The following is a 15,706-nucleotide window of genomic DNA, read 5'->3' on the forward strand; positions in this document are numbered from 1 at the left end:
GCCCCGCGGCGCCGTACTCACTCCGCCGAGCTGGTCCCGTTGATGGCGGAGCCGTCGGGCGCGGGGTTCAGCTGGATCGGCATCGGCTTCTTCTTGGGCATGGTGCTCCGCCTGCCGCCGGGGCCGCTCGAGGACCCGGGCAACGCTCCGCGCGGGGCTGCCGGCAAGGAGTCCCCTCGGGCGGAGCGGCTCGCGCCCCGGCCGACGCAGCGCCCGCGCTGGGCTGGGCTGGGCTGGGCTGGGCGCGCACGCCTCCGCTCCCTCCCGGCGGCGCCGAGCGCGACCCGGCCGGACGCGATCCGCCGCTGCACGCGGAGGGCCCGCTCGCGCCGCCGGCTCTGCCGCGCTCGCCTGCCCGCGCGCCTCGGGCCCCAGCAGAGCGAGCGAGCGAGCGAGCGAGCCGAGCCTGCCGCCAGCGCTTGGGAGCCGCGGGAGTGCCCCCAGTGGCGAGGCGCGGCGAGGCGCGGCGGGCCGGGGCTGCGCGCAGGCGCACGCGCGCGGCCGGATGGAGCCGCCGCGGCCCTGCCTTTTCCCGGAAGGCGCTGCCGGGCCCGGCGAGGACGGCTTGGTGCCGGCCGGGAGGGCGAGCGGGCCCCCTGCGAGGGCTTCTTCCCGGGTTCGCCGCCGCCGGGGGGGCCCTGCGGGCGAGATCTGCCGCATCCCTGCCCGCGAGCGGCTTCTCGGGCCGCTCCGGGCCCCGCTGAAGTGCAGGCGCCGCTCCCAGCCCTGCTGGGCGTCCTTCGCTCTGCAGGGGAACCGCACCTGTGGCCCTGAGCCCGAAAAGGCAGTGAGGTCTTTCCGGTGATGGCTCCAGGCCTGCCTGGGGCCTACCTTGCTCACGTTGCGCTGGCAAAGCAAGGCTCTTCCATTTTCCCAGGGGGCAGCTCTGGCTAACCTTTAGCTACCATTCTTCTTGAGTGGTGTGGATTTGTGTGGCTTGGTGCGCATATCCTGGCATGTATAAGCCATCCTGAAAATGCCGGTGAAGGAAGGACAGAATATTCCCTGCACACCTGTCTGGCCACTTCCTTAGCCACATGCACAAAGGGTGCAATGGAATTTTTTATCCTGTGCACTATTCAAGTGGCCCTGTGTATCGGAGGTCCTGGTTTCTACCCCATACACTGCCTAGGAATGCCTCGACAGTTATAGGCGGCCTATAAATACACATATAAAATAAATATCCTTTTATACATAAATGTGTGGCCTGAAAAAGTCTTGGGCTTGAAGCATGCTGTGGGGATAGGATAGGAAATACCTGGAATTTTTCAAGGGTTTTTCAGATCCTGGGCATGGGCCTTTGCTGACGTTGTTTGCATGCCGTGGTGGTGTTTGGCAGCAAACCCATGCATTATGGGAAGGTGTGCTGCGTGTGAGCCACTTCTGGTTTTGAGGAACAACCTGCGGATGCCACAGTCCTAAGCTGTTCCTGTGATGTCCAAACCCAAGCACTTGGGTTTGTTCATGGCTTAAACAACCCAACATTAACCTAAGAACAAACCATGCGTTAATGAATCTAAGATTTGCCCCCAGAGCTGCTGTTGCCTCTGCACAAGGTCTTCCTGTGCCATTTGCCGTGTCTGCACACCTTAGTCCAAACGTGGAGGCCTTTCTCTTCCCATCTTACGCGAATTGCTCAGCTTCAGGTCTTTTTCTACAGCTGGGGACCGGCTCAGGAGCTTTCATTGCCTTCCCCTGCACCTCCACTCACTCCCTTGTCCTGAGAAGGGGGCCTAGACCAAGATGGTGTTCCCTCCAATTCCCCTCTTCCTTTATCTTAGGCATTTAGATTTCAGGTCTGCAGGAGTGGGAAACCTGTGTGCCCCAGGTGTTGCTGGATTCCAGCTCCCATCAGCCCAGCCAGTAGTCAGGGATGATGGGATTTGTGTTGGGCAACAGGTTCCCCACGTATCTCACCAGTCTCTGCAACAGTGAGAGATTCTGAGGCATATTTTCAGGGTATGTGGTGCAATACAAGGCACCCATGGAAAAGAAGAAATAGATGGTATAATCTGTGGTATTGAAAGCCATCTTTGGAATTCAGTGGTTCCTGGGTGTACTTCTCGATCTTCAAAAACAGGCATTCTTCCCCATGTAAGAGTGTGATTTTTATGGGACCATTTGATATGTGGATAAAATAGTCCACACAGCGCTCTTTGGAGAAGAGGCCAGAAGGGTTTGCAAGGAATACAGTGGTACCTCGACTCACGAACACCTCAGTTCACGACCAAATTGGGTTGTGAACAAACATTTCATAAAATTTTTTACTCAGATCGTGAACTCCGCATTGGGTGGCGACTGCGATCGCGCCCATCTCCCCACCCTGCTGAGTGGGGAGATGGCTACGATGGTGCTGGGGGCAGCGGGGAGATGGCTGCGATCGCTCCTGTCTTTCCTGCACGAGCGCACCCATGATTGCACTCGTCTTTCCTGCAGGAGCGCAACCGCGATCTCGGCCATCTTCCCCCATCAGCACGATCGTGCCCGTCTCCCCCCCCCGAGCCCCAGGATGATGGGTGTGTGCAGGGATGATGGGCACGATCGCGGTCGTGCTGGGGGGGGTGTGGGAAGATGGCTGCGCTTGTGCTCAGCGTGTGGTGGGGGGAAATGGCCGCGATCTTTGTTGCTCTTTGTCACTTTGCTTCACATTTTTCTGATTTAAAAAAATAGTTACAGATTAACCTTATTTTCATTGAACCTTATGGGGAAATTTGACTTGGCTCATGACCAATTTGGGTCACGACCAGAGTCCTGGAACGGATTAAGTGCATGAGTCAAGGTACCACTGTATTCTGTCCTTCAGGGTGGCGTACAAACATAAGGATAAAACTCCAACCCATACAAATCACTTTGGTAAAAAAGGGGAATTCACTTTGGGTGATGGACAGAACAGCATTACAAGTAATACATTTATATTTGGATGTTGCATCAGGTGGAAAGATTTAAATGTGGACAGAGTCTGAGGTAAAAAAAAAGTTTTATGACCTTCCTCAAATGAAGGTTACCTCACTACAAAAATTTATAAATTCTAGCCTGCTTCTCTGGCCTCATAAGGTGGTTCATAATAATTAAGATAATTAAAATAGTGAAATAAGGTAGTACTCGGACTTAAAAACCATTGTCGGCGGCAAATAAAAGCGAGTCAACGCAAGCGCAACCTCGAGCGCCTTTTTTGGTGCCAAAATCCCACATTTGGGCTCTGAGGTAACAGCACGCGCCCCGCCCTCGCGCCTAACAGCAGCGCTCGTCGAACCGTGAAAGCGAGAGGACGGAAGTGCGCATGCGCAAAGAGGCACGGCGGAGGGGTGCGCTCGAGCGCGGAAAGCTTCAGCTGTAAAAGAGAACATAGAAGTAGTAAATATGCAGAGGCATCCTATTATTTGTACATGCGGTTTACAAGTGAAGTTAGGAGAAGGCCCCTTTTAAGTGCCCTATTTGGAGGATTAGCACTCCAGATAGGGCGCTTAAAAGCACTTCATGCAGACTTTTTGGGCAGCAGTGTCTTTCTTCCCCACTCCCTCGAAATAAAACATTGCAGCAAAAAGAGAAGGAGCTTCGGTTCTTCCTATCTTGGATCTATTTCTGAGGAAAAATTGATTCCATTTTATAAAAAAATCCATATGCCTTTTTTTAAAAATTGTGACTATTTGAAAAATATCCCTGCCTTTATATAAATTTCAAAGCCTTTATACTCTGTGCACTCCGCATTTCAGGCAGGGGATGACTAAAGAAAGCAGTTTTTACAGCAGCTTTACACTGCAGTCCATTCTTAAGGCTGCCATAGTGGATTCATCGACCTGGGAGAAAAACAGTTGCATGGGACTTATTTCTATTTGGACACGTCTAAGAGCGTGTTGTATTATTAGAAAAGAGGCATGCTGAAGCTCCGGTTTACAAGAACCCTGCAACGAAGTCCACAGTTGTGATGCCCTTTATTGCTAAATGGGGTACAGCGGGTTACAGAAACCTCCCAATGTAGTGTATTGTTGATGTTGCATGCTAAGATTTGCAGCCCAAATCGTCCCATCGAAAAATCATAGGCGCACCCTAAACCTCTCCATTCCCACAAACACAAAATTAATTAAGGGTAAAATCCTTAATGAATGCTCGGACAAAATAAAGTTCAGCACGTTGCGGTTACCAATACTTCCGGCCCCGCCAAACAGGTATGGATTCCTGAGGCATGCTGGGAATTGTAGGAGTGATTGGACTCGCGTTGCCCCGCCTCTCTCGGAAGTGCTGGCCTCCGTTCTCGCGAGATCGTGAGCTGGCCTCCCTGGGCGCTCTGGCGCGCTTTTGCTTGCCTGTCGCCTGCCCCTCCCCCGCCCGGCGTCTGGTGCCGGTCGCTGCTGACCGGGCCGGCCTGGTCCGGGATGTGAGCCGCCCCGGGCCGCTCAGGTAGGGCAGGGGCGGGCGGCCCTTCCCCTTGCCGGGTCGGGCCGCGTGGGTTGGAGGCGCCCCCCGCCCGCACCGCGGCCCTATTTCTGCCTCTTCCCTATTTAATCGGGGGACGGACATTCATGGAAAAGAAGCGAGCGGGGGGGGGGGGGGTGAGGTGTGTCCCGTGTAAATCCCTCTGAGGCCCCATTCATTCCAGTGGGTCTACTCCAGTGGTGCGCGAGCGACGTGCCCGCCCCGTTGCTTTTTTCGGCACGATTTGCTTCTTTCTTCGCTGCGTTTAGATGTTGCCCCCCAGATGTTGGTACTTTTCCGTTCCGCGGGCAGCACCGGGGAGGCAGTGTGTCCTAGTGGTTAGAGTGAGACTCTGTAGGCCTGACTGTAAGTCCCTGCTTGGGCATGAAGCGCAATGGGTGACTCTAACCCAGGGGTCTCAAACTCAACTTACCTGGGGGCCGCTGGAAGTAGAGTCTGGGTGAGGCTGGGCCGCATCAAGTATTCCACCCCCGCGGTGGTGGGGGGCCGCTCATCCCACGGCCGGCCCGGGCGCCGCCGGCGCTTCGAAGGCCGCAGGGCCCCTCCCCTGTGCCCCGCCTGCCCTGGCGATTGGCCCGCGGGCCGTCAGTTTGAGACCCCTGCTCTAACCTCTGAAGCAGGGCCCAGTTGAAAGGTGCCGGTGCTAGCCGCGGGCCGGAAAGGTGGTGCTGGCGGCGCATGCGGGCCGGTGAGAGGGCGGGGGCGGCGCATGCGTGTGCGCGCATGCTGAGGTGGGGCACGGCGGGTCCAAAGGGGCATGGCGGGCCGGATCCGGCCCCCGGGCCTTAGTTTGAGGACCTACCTTAACCTACCTCACTGGCTTCTTGGGAAGATGCAATGGGTAGGATTAAGGACGTCACTTTGGGTTCCTTGCAAGAGGAAAAAAGCAAGATATAAATGTAATAATAAATCAGTAAATGGGCCTCTTTCCATGCCTGAAAGGCTAGCAAAATTTCCTAATTTTAAAACCCAAGCTATTTTAGAGGTTAGACTGTTGGAATAGTACTCCATTGATTCAGAGTGAAGCTTACTTTTAGCTGAGCTTACCTCACAGGGTTGTTTTAAGGATAAAGTGCAGAGGAGGATTATGTAAACTGTCTTGGGTTTCTTGCAAGAGGGAAAAGCCAGAATATAAATGTAGGGATAATAAGTAAAGTTCTCTGAGTGGTTTAAAAATCAATACATTCTTACATGTTTCTGGCTTGCCATAAACAGGTTTTTGTTAGTGCTGGAAACTTGGTTCCGAGAAGTTACTTGGTGTGCTGTAGTTATGCTAGCTATACTGCATATGTAGAATACAAAGGAATATACAAGTATCAAATAGGTATTTTTAAAGCACATACAGTTTAAGTATGAAATTATGAAGCAACTGTAGAAATTGTAAAATGGTTGCAACTTGCTGTGTAATTGTGGCATTAGAACATGAACTGGTGTATTTCTGTCTATGCCTTTCTAGCAGTTCCCAGGATAGTGCCTCACATTGCCATAACTCAGAAAGGTTTGCTTGCTTATTTGATTTATATCTTGCCTTCTTTTTTAAAGAACTCAAAGCAACTTGCATCAGTCTCCTGCTGCCCTGAATCTTATCCCCACAACAACAACCCTGTGAAGTAGGTTAGGCTGATAGTCTGTGACTGGCCCAAAGTCGCCCAGTTGGCATCATGGCTGAGCGCGGACTAGAACCCAGGTCACCTGAGTTGGGGTTGCTGAATTGGGGCAAGAGAAGTGCCCTTCAGTTGTGCAAAGCTTTATGAATTTGTTTATAACTCAGGTTCTTTCCCTATAAAGCTGGTAATCTCATTTTCCAAGGTAGAACACCTTCGGTAGCAAGATGATCAATCCAACAGAGAACAGTTTGTTTGATCTCCCTGATTATGAACAGATCGAAGACGAGCAGCTTCTACCTCTTCCCCCTCCAGACTCTCCAGGGGAAAATACTGAAGAAGCCCTGGTCAATGGAGGTGACTATTCACTTGACCTAAACCTTGGTGTTTAGAACACTAACAGCACAATCTTGTGTATGTTTACTTGTCTTTAAGTCCCATTCTGTTACTACATTATTTTGAGGAACATATTCCTTAGGGCATGGGTCCTCAAACTACAGCCCACGGGACGGATCCAGCCTGCCGTGGCCATCCATCCAGCCTGTGCTGCTGCTTGCTGCTCGCAGGCGGGGAGGCGGTGGCTTGCTCATTTGGAGATGGTCTCTGAGCGAGCAAGCCACCATCGCCACCTGCCTCCTGTGCACGCGTGCTCACCACTGCCACACAGTGCGGGCGGGGAGGTGGTGGCTTGCTCCCTCAGGGATGGTTTTGGACTCACTGGGAGATCTCCGAGCGAGCGAGCCACTGCCACGCGTGCCCCCAGGCATCCCCACCTCACCGAACTGGCCCCCTATTGAAAAAGTTTGAGGACCGATGTCTTAGGGATTGCAACCCAAGTCGATGAAATTTTCTCCAGTGCTAGAATTGAACTCTCTGAGGAATAGTACATTCTTTCTGTACATAGTGTAAAATAACTTCAGAGTTACAGGTTAAGATTACTTTTGACCTTCTGGAAAAAAGACAGTATGGGGTTCATTTCGTACATGTTTACTTTCATTAGGCAAGTTTACATAGATAACAGGCTCTAATACCAGGGAATAATTAAAATAAATAGCATATTTCTGCGAAGCTATTACAGCATTAGCATATGATAAATACTGTTTTTGGGTATTACATAAGCAAAGCTGGCTGGAGCTGGGAGTCAGATTAGATTGTCCAGGGGACCTCTTCTGACTCGCTGTGTTTCTATGTATTTGCCAGTATTTATTCTTAGGAATGATTCACTCTCTGTATCCAGTTTGGATTACTAGTTTTAGAATGTGTTGTCTTTTATTTCCCAGAGCCAGAGAAAGACAAATTGTCACAAGCCAAGAATTCCCCTGTGACTGCTAGGAAAACTGTTAAAAGATCAGTGCCTAAACTAGATGCTGAAAGGTATTTAGTAGCATTTTTGTAGCCCAAAGTGTTTATGTATAAGTCTTGTTGTATACATTTCCTCCTCTGATGCCTTTTCAGTGACACAAGGGTTCTAGAATCCTTGATGTGACTAGGGGCTTGTATTTGTTGGTCTAGCCCGGGGGTCGGCAACCTTTAACACTCAGAGCCATTTGGACCCATTTCCCACACAAAAGAAAACACCAGGAGCCGCAAAACCCTTTTGACATCTAAAATGAAGATAGCACTGCATATATCGGTTTTTTACCATAATGCTTCATTATGATTAAGCTGCAGCTCTTGTTCAGTCACTAAAAACTGTTATTTTTGATCTTACATTATAAACTAGTAGGACTCCTTTCATGTATTTTGAATAGGAGACCAGCTTCCTGAAGAGTCAAAGTCAGTGCTAAAGGGCTGCATGCATTAAACAGCAAACCCCGTAAGTTCATCAGCAGTAAAAGCAAATGAATCTACTCACATATCATTAAAAGTTTGGTTTTCTTCAGAAACTTTTCTTTGATTTATCTGTGGTTGGCCTATGGGGGTGTGGAGCTCAGTAAATCCAGCGGGTCCACAGCTGCTGTGTGTTTAGGGGTCCACAGCTGCTGTGTGTTTAGGGGTCCACAGCTGCTGTGTGTTTAGCGACTGATTAGCAGATAAACAGCCAAGTGCTGTGAATTGTGACAGGTCCCAAGCGCAGCTTTTAACATTCAGATGAAGGAGATTACATTGGGACAAAGAGAATCTTTTCAGCAGCTTTTTGGTGTAACAGGAGAGCCTGCAGGAAGCTTGTTTAGCAGAGGAATGGAGCGCTTTACTTAACTAGCTGATATACTTAACTAGCTAGTGCTGCCTTCCTGAGTGGAGCTTCGAGCCACAGCAGATGGGTTCAAGAGCCACGTGTGGCTCCGGAGCCGCGGGTTGCTGACCCCTGGTCTATATGATGCTTTTCTTAGGGAATAAGAAATGCCCCAGAACAGAACTTGGGTTGCAAAGTCCCGCATGGGTTTGTCCGGCTGCTGCTTTTAGCCATTACAGACCCTGTTTCCTTTCCATTGCATTTGGTGGTCCAATTGCCTTGAACCTGGGACCCCTCTCTGTTGCCATGGGGCTCAGTTGTGTGAGGTTCAATCACCCTCTTTCTTCCTTTTTTTGGGGGGTGGCATGTTGTGATCCCTTTTTATTTTTCCATTGGTTTGGTTTTCCCATCTTTCTGTGATTATAATGCCTGGCTCCTCTTTTTTAGCTTGGTTTTTAAAAATGAATTTTTATTGTTTTATGGATGATGTGAGCCACATGGAAGTTCTTCTGGTGGACTGGAATAGTCAAATCACTAAGTAGTCTTTATATATTAAGGTAAAGAAGGTTTACCCTGTGCCCTTGTTGTTGACTGTACTACCATTATCACTTCCTTGTCAGTGGGCAGGGAGGGTCCGATGAACTGCAACCGAAAACTTTTAGAGCCCATTGGCTGGGCAAGGGCCTCCTTTGCATCACTATTCCATTATTAGTACCAAAGCCCATTTAAGGAATAAGGAAAGACCTTATTTGTCAACCATCTTTGTTTTCTGAGGTTCAACTCAGGTGTGTTTGTTTGTTCCAGTGGAGTATTCATTGTCCTGCATTGAGACACATAATGAATCATGCGTTGTGCCTCTTGTTCACATGGGCGCTGTATTTCAGGATTTTGGCTAGAACATATATTAATGTTTTTTTTCCAAATAACTGGAGACACTTCTGACATTCGCAGGTTAGTTTCAGAGCGAGGACTTCCAGCTTTGCAGAGTATGTTTGATAATGTAAAATTCAAAGGTAAAGGTCATGAGGTAAGCAATGCTGAGAAGTCTTCTCTTGAATTTTATGGCCACTGCATGCATATTATGTATTCTGGGGGGCTGGAATCTTCAAACGTCAGTGAAGGTTGGATAAAACTTTAGGGGTTCTAATGCAAATTTGGATAGTTTTACTGATTTTTAAATTGCCTCTTGTTTATTATGGTGACATAAAATGGACTGTTTCAGGTAACATTTGATATGCTTCCCGTAACATAACAGAAGCTGAGGTAAGGATGCAGACTCACTTTAGTTTGAAGGGACTTCATTTGTAGGATTAATGAATCATTCAAAAGGCCTTTTCAGACAGCAGCTCTAATAATGCAGTATCTTATGAATTGGCATAATCTTGCTGCAGGCAACTGAGATTCAATCCCTCCTTTAGCTTTTGAAAAACAACGTGTTTTTGCATTATAGCATTGAGATGGTAAGGTCAAAGTGTAAAGTTGTATTGCAAATACAGCTTGAAGAGCTGTGTGATGTGCATTTACTACTGGCTATTTATTAGTAAATAAATCAGTGCATTAAATTAGTAAATAATGCACTACATCACCTTCTCTGACCATTAAATTTTTAAAAAGGCTATTTATAGGATAATTGGTCATTGTGGCATCCCAGTGAAGAAGTGCTTACACATCCTAATAGTTCCTTAATGTGCTAGGTGAGGGAAGTTGGTGGTTTTCCAGCAGTAAACAAAAAGCAGTTCTCAGATGAAAACACTGGATTTCCCTGCAATACAGGCACTTGCTGAGTTAAAGGCATTTGGATCCCATGTAATAGTATTGCAATACAAGAATAGTTTGTACAAGCTCTAAAGTGATCTGTTTAGAAGTGATTCAGTATTTTAAGAGTGTCCTGTAGTTAAACATCTTAAAAGTTTTCCAAATTCTTATGGATCAAGTAATTTAAATAATAATTTGTTGTTGCACACAGGCAGCAGACCTGAAGACACTTATGAGGTACATGGAGCATTGGGCTCACAGGCTGTTTCCTAAAGTTCAGTTTGAAGAATTTGTTGGCAGGGTTGAGCGGCTGGGAAATAAGCAAGCAGTTCAGGTGAGTGTCAACTGTAGCAGTTCCGATCCGATGGAAGGCTTAATTGAAAGCAGAAAATACCATTTCATCAGTAATAAATGAGACTTTTTCATTTCTAGGCATGCTTAAAGCGGATTAGACTTGACCTGCCTATTTCACATGAAGAGTTCACAAGTAATGAAGGCATGTATGCACTGAAAATCTTAGTCTACATCCTTTTTCCTCCAATTGTGGGCCATTTTGATGCAGTGTCAACATCGCAACATTCCTGACAGGAGTGAACGGATTGGTCTTAAATGGTTTCTTTTAAAAAACAAACACTCAAATCCACACATTCTGTTAATAAGTGTTGTAAGTGTTAAGTGCTGCCCTACTCATACTGAGTGGGCCAGTGTGGCCACATCTGTTGAAGAACATAAGAAATGCTTTGCTGGATCACACCAAGGAACCTTCTAGTTTCACAGTCCCAGCAACCATCAGGGCCTAGGTGCTCACTCGGACTTGTTTAACTTTCTGTCCACTTTCAATGTAGTGCATTTTATTGGTTATTAGGAATACCACTCACTTCTAGAGGTTTAGAACAAATTTCACACTGTTTAGAATACAAATATGTTTGATCAAAATAAATCCAGTATCTTAGACAATAAATTCCTGCCTTTTGCTAAACACTTTATCATATGGTCATAGTAAACATGTCCATTTTCTTAAATTTCTGCAACTGTGATGAAATTTGTGGCAACAGTTGGACTAAGATGCTTGATGCTATCTGAGATGTAATGTTGCTAAGCCATAAACGGGAATGAGGAAGAAATTAAAAACAAACTTACAGTATCAGAATGATTACACAAATGTGGCTTCAATCAACATTGGTTGCATTTGTTAGTAATGCAATGCATCCATAGGTAGCCACGTACATTAATAAAATGGTTCCTGCCGACAGCGTCTGTCGAGTTATCAGATTTCTGTGCGATGGTTCCATACATTTGTGTTGAGTAATAGACAGGTTTGGGTTTAAGGACAGATGAAAGACATTTTTGTATGAGGGTGAATGGCCTTTGATTTTACTTCAGACCACTTCCTACGTAGTAAGACTCAGGAACTGTACAATACTTCTGTGTCACCAGATAAGTAGCATTTCCAACTGTATTTGGTGTTTTCACAAAATGAGGACAAATTGTTATATGTAGTTTAGCAGTGTGATGAGATCTAAAGGGTGATATGTTTCATGGGATGCTTGTTTCTGAAGTAACCCTGCTGAGCTGTAGATGTTGCCTGGAAACTGCTGATGGAGTTCTTGCATCCAATACAGGTGAAGAGGATGGTAACAATGGAGTTAGTGCAGCCACAGAAGAATTAGATTTCTTTTCTGAAATCCAGAATACAAGAGATGAGTTTCATTTGCCTCCAAATGCTACACTGACAGAGGAGCAACAGCAGAGAATCGAAAAGAATAGACAACTGGCCCTTGAAAAAAGACGAGCAAAAACTCAGTTCAACAGTGAATCACAAGAACATGGTAACTTCTGAAAAATTTATTTATTTATTGAGACAATGGCCTGATTGGCATGAAATAGTGTTAAGGCGTAGGTTAACCAATGATATGGTGTGATTTTGGTGTGGTGATTTGCAGAGAATACAAAAAGGCTGCAGAATGTACCCAATGTGTACTGCAGCAAATAATGAATTAAATAACCCCATTTGGACTGTTACATGTGAATATCCCCAGTTTTGGGCTTCTTCTAAAATCCCTCCTAAAATTCAATCTGGTCTTGTTCTGGCCTTTGCAAATATCAGAGTAATTGCTGTTTCTTTGAAATGTGTTTCCTTCAAAAATATTTTTCTCTCGAGTGAGGAAAAAATAGAAAAGTGAGTTGTGTAACTTGGGATTCTGAAATAATAATGGAAATAATACCCACTCAGGCTGATCCCTGACTCTCGATCCCTGACAGGCCCTGCTGGTACTGTCAAAACTGGGTGCAGGCATCACTTGATGCTAAAGTCTGGTTGTTTCTCAGAATGGTTCAGTTTCCATGTGCCTAGGCAGATTTGCTGTTCGGGTTGCCATCTTCCCGCCATACTCATTTGCAGGAAGATGGCATGGTATGGGTTTGCGCAATCACGCTCAGTATGATATTGGGTGCTGGATGCAATATGCATGGGACAGAAGAATGTCACCTGCAGGATCTGGCCCATGGGTTGTAGGTACCCCGCCCCCCAAATACTGTAAAGCTAGTGTAGGAAACATTGGTATAAGTTGCTTATTCCATACATTTGACTAGTCTACAGGATCTTGAACAATTTAAACAATCTAGGATTCAGGTTAAATTTGAGAAAACATCAGCAAGCGCTTATGATCTATAATTACTACTCTCAATTAGAGTATTCCATGGTGGTTGTAGTAATATTTAACCAGAATGTGCTTTGCTTCACATTTAGAATGTATCTCCTCCCCCACCCCCTTTTAAAGTTAACTCTTTCCTGCAGTTCAACCCCTGCCTTAGTGATAATTGCTTCTTTTTCTTCCTGCAAAGGCTAAAGAAATTGGGTCTAAAGAAATTGATTGCTTTTCTTTCCTCATAAAACCTTCAAGTTATTGAGTTGGTTGGAGAGTTATGAGCCTTAGCAATTAAATTACACAGGAGAGGAGTTAATACAAAAACAATGGCTTTGAACAGCCAATGCTTTTTTGTTTCTAATAGAGCTGTGTGTGTCCCAGCTAAACGAAGAGCACAACACCGTTGTCTCTCAAATACCAGATGATAATCCTGCAGCAGACACAGGAAGCTGCTGAGAAGATGCAAAGCGGACATATAGAAGATAAATGACCTTGAACTGTTTGGGATCAAGTGACGGGCATCCTAAAATATCATTGACATAGATTTCGTTGCTTACTATTAAAAGAGGAACGTGGAGTATTTCTTGGCACATGTTCTTCTTTCAGCATAATTTTATTTCCTATATCAACTTTTGAGTGCTCAGGCTTGTTGTTCCTGCCAGCCACTTGCGTGTGAGAGATTAGTATTCTAATGCAATTTTTCTTTTAATATCTAAGATTTGAAATGGTGCTTTTCCATTAAAGCGAGAAGTTGAAGCAGTTAAATCTGGATGAAAGTAGCCTCAAACTTTGGGCTAGAAACCAATATCAACAGAGTAGATAAAAGGGAATACTTCCACCATTTAAATCTTGTAACTTTCACAGTGTGAAATACTTTGTCTATATTTTATACTGGAAATGGAGGTAATAAATCTAGGAAGTCAGAGGTTAAGTGTAAGCTTTAACCCAGAAAAAATCAATTACTTCATGAATTAGTCTTTTACAGAACTATGGCTCTGGCTGTTGACACATTGCACCGGTAGAGGACACAGGTAATGCAACCAGCCACAGCTTGGAGGTTAAAATTCCAGTTCTCAGTCTGCTAGAGATGGTACTGGGAAAAATATGTGCTAATACTGCCCATCTCCATTTCTCTTTTCTAGTCCATTCCATCTTGGTGTCCTGTCAGTTTCCCAAAGCAGCACGGGAACCTAGGCAGAAATGCTGGGTGGAATAGTCTAGAAGATGTGGAATGCACCAGACGCATGAAAACATGGACAGTGGCTGGCAGCCACTTGTGCATTAGCCGGATTCTGTGTTGACTTGTTCTGGGTAACAGTACCCCATTGGGAGTGGGGGCAGGGAGCGTAAGCATATATAGAGCGGTTCATTCTGATTTTGTTCCCTTCTTGCACCAAGAGTAATGTACACTGTAAAACACGTTAACTCATCCACAACTCAGGTTGGAAGCTTCACTTTGCCCACACCAACAGATCTTGCATTTGTGTCATCTCCCCCGAATCATGAATTGCAATAGTTACAGATCCTGTGTACCTGTGTTGCAAACATGTGCATGTTTGTATGTGAACAGCAATATTCTGATGAGGTTTATGGAGATCTAGACACGGTCCCCACAGCCTGAATCAAGGTTCCCCAGCATTTTCTACTATTGCAGTAGAGGACAGAGCATCCCTATGTGGTACGTCTCCCAGATGAGCATGGGCAGGGGAGCAGCCAGTCCACCTGCTGTAGCTTACTGTGAAGCCGAGCACATTGCTGAGCATCGTGGACTGCAACAAAGCAGAAGGAGACGGGTACTGCTGCTCATGTTGCACAAGCAAGTAGGGTTTTGATGCAGAGGAGGGAGGGACTGGAGCATCTCTAAGGAAGGGTTGCAATGTCTCAGGATTTTGAGGATGTGAAAGAAATGAACAAGGGGAAATCAACCTATATGTGGGTGGGGGCTTCCCCCCCTTCATAGTACAATCCCCTGCTTATCCCTGAAGTTGAAAAGTGGTAGATTTAAGACAAATTAAAAAAATACTTAGTGCCCAGTCAGACTATGGAATCCCACATGGTACAGTGATGCCCAAGTTGGTAATGTCCATGGAGCTGGACAGCTTTAAAAGGGGGTTACATAAATTCTTGTAGGATGAAACTATTATCGCCAGGTGGGGGAATATATCAGCATACATTTTGCACCTTATAACCCCAGAAGGAGTAACCAACTGCATTTTGAAACCACATCAGCTTTTCAGGCTGCTCTTACATAGAATCTCTTGCACCAATCTTTCTGAAACTTCGCAAAGATCAGAAGGGTATACTAATCAAATACTTATTCTTCAAACCTAATCAAATACTTCCAACAAATAGAAGATTGGCAGCTGCATTTTTTAAAAAAGTACACCCTTAAAGACTTCTTGCAGTTTGACCAAAATGTGTCTTGCTTTATCCACGAAGGGGCTTCCATGCCTGGAAACTTCATCTGATTTTGTTAAAAAGCCAAAGTAGTTAATAGCTGCTGTTTTTCCACGTGGTCTTCTGTGACAATCTGTTTCCTTCCATTCTTCCCGCATTCTCTGTCCTTCCATTTTCACTCCATGTTTCCAAAGTGGCACTGGGTCATCCAGGAAGACTGGATGGCTGCTAGCTCAAACAGCCACAGGATTGCTGGAAAGATCATTAATGAATCAACCAGCTGTGTTCTGACTGGCTCAGGGGGACCAATCACAACCAACCAATAAGGCAAAAGATCTGTCCTTGGAGAAGAGTTTTGTGTCAAGACAGTTTGTACAAGATGGAAGAAGGGACAGACAGCGTGTTCTTTTTTTTCCCCCTGGAGTGATGTGTAGACTAGGAACCAGCAGAATCCCCAGGCTGCCTTTGAAGCAAACGAGTGCAGAGTGATGGTTTCTAAGATGGAGGAGGGGCGAGATGAAAACTGGGAGACCATGGATGTGGCAGACAGGCGCAAATTGCTTTTCTGTCCTAATAGGAAGCGTAAACTGCAGCTTGTTCCTTGTGAACCACTCAGGGCTCCCACAGAAAAGGGACGCAGCATAGCTTGATATGAGAACTGAGCATATTTTATACCTAGCTTACCTTCCCCA

General features: G+C 46.3%; 2 protein-coding genes and 1 non-coding gene across 4 annotated transcripts in view; 2 read left to right on the plus strand and 1 right to left on the minus strand.

The window, feature by feature from the left end:
- MAP2K1 (mitogen-activated protein kinase kinase 1) overlaps positions 1-192 on the minus strand; it is a 44,737-nt gene extending 44,545 nt beyond the window's left edge. The window contains exon 1 of the mRNA XM_044445013.1: positions 22-192. Within this exon, the coding sequence (XP_044300948.1) occupies positions 22-101 (80 nt within the window). The 5' untranslated portion in view covers positions 102-192. The remainder of the gene's footprint in view (positions 1-21) is intronic.
- Positions 193-4,270: 4,078 nt separating this feature from the next.
- Positions 4,271-13,197, plus strand: TIPIN (TIMELESS interacting protein). Of its 2 annotated transcripts, none has more exons than XM_044445012.1 (8): positions 4,271-4,398; positions 6,244-6,395; positions 7,319-7,412; positions 9,166-9,241; positions 10,181-10,303; positions 10,402-10,465; positions 11,592-11,798; positions 12,982-13,197. In XM_044445012.1, the coding sequence occupies exons 2-8, from the start codon at positions 6,266-6,268 to the stop codon at positions 13,071-13,073; spliced, it is 786 nt and encodes a 261-aa protein (XP_044300947.1). In that variant the 5' UTR covers positions 4,271-4,398; positions 6,244-6,265; the 3' UTR covers positions 13,074-13,197. The 2 variants fall into 2 exon arrangements, with proteins under 2 accessions (XP_044300947.1, XP_044300946.1); XM_044445011.1 differs by having other exon boundaries at positions 4,293-4,398; positions 6,248-6,395.
- Positions 11,133-11,266, plus strand: LOC123030830. Its single transcript, XR_006416178.1, has one exon.
- Positions 13,198-15,706: the final 2,509 nt, after the last annotated feature.

The sequence above is a fragment of the Varanus komodoensis genome, unplaced genomic scaffold, assembly GCF_004798865.1.
Source record: "Varanus komodoensis strain SLA01 unplaced genomic scaffold, ASM479886v1 scaffold46_3, whole genome shotgun sequence".
NCBI classification, from domain to species: Eukaryota; Metazoa; Chordata; class Lepidosauria; order Squamata; family Varanidae; genus Varanus; species Varanus komodoensis.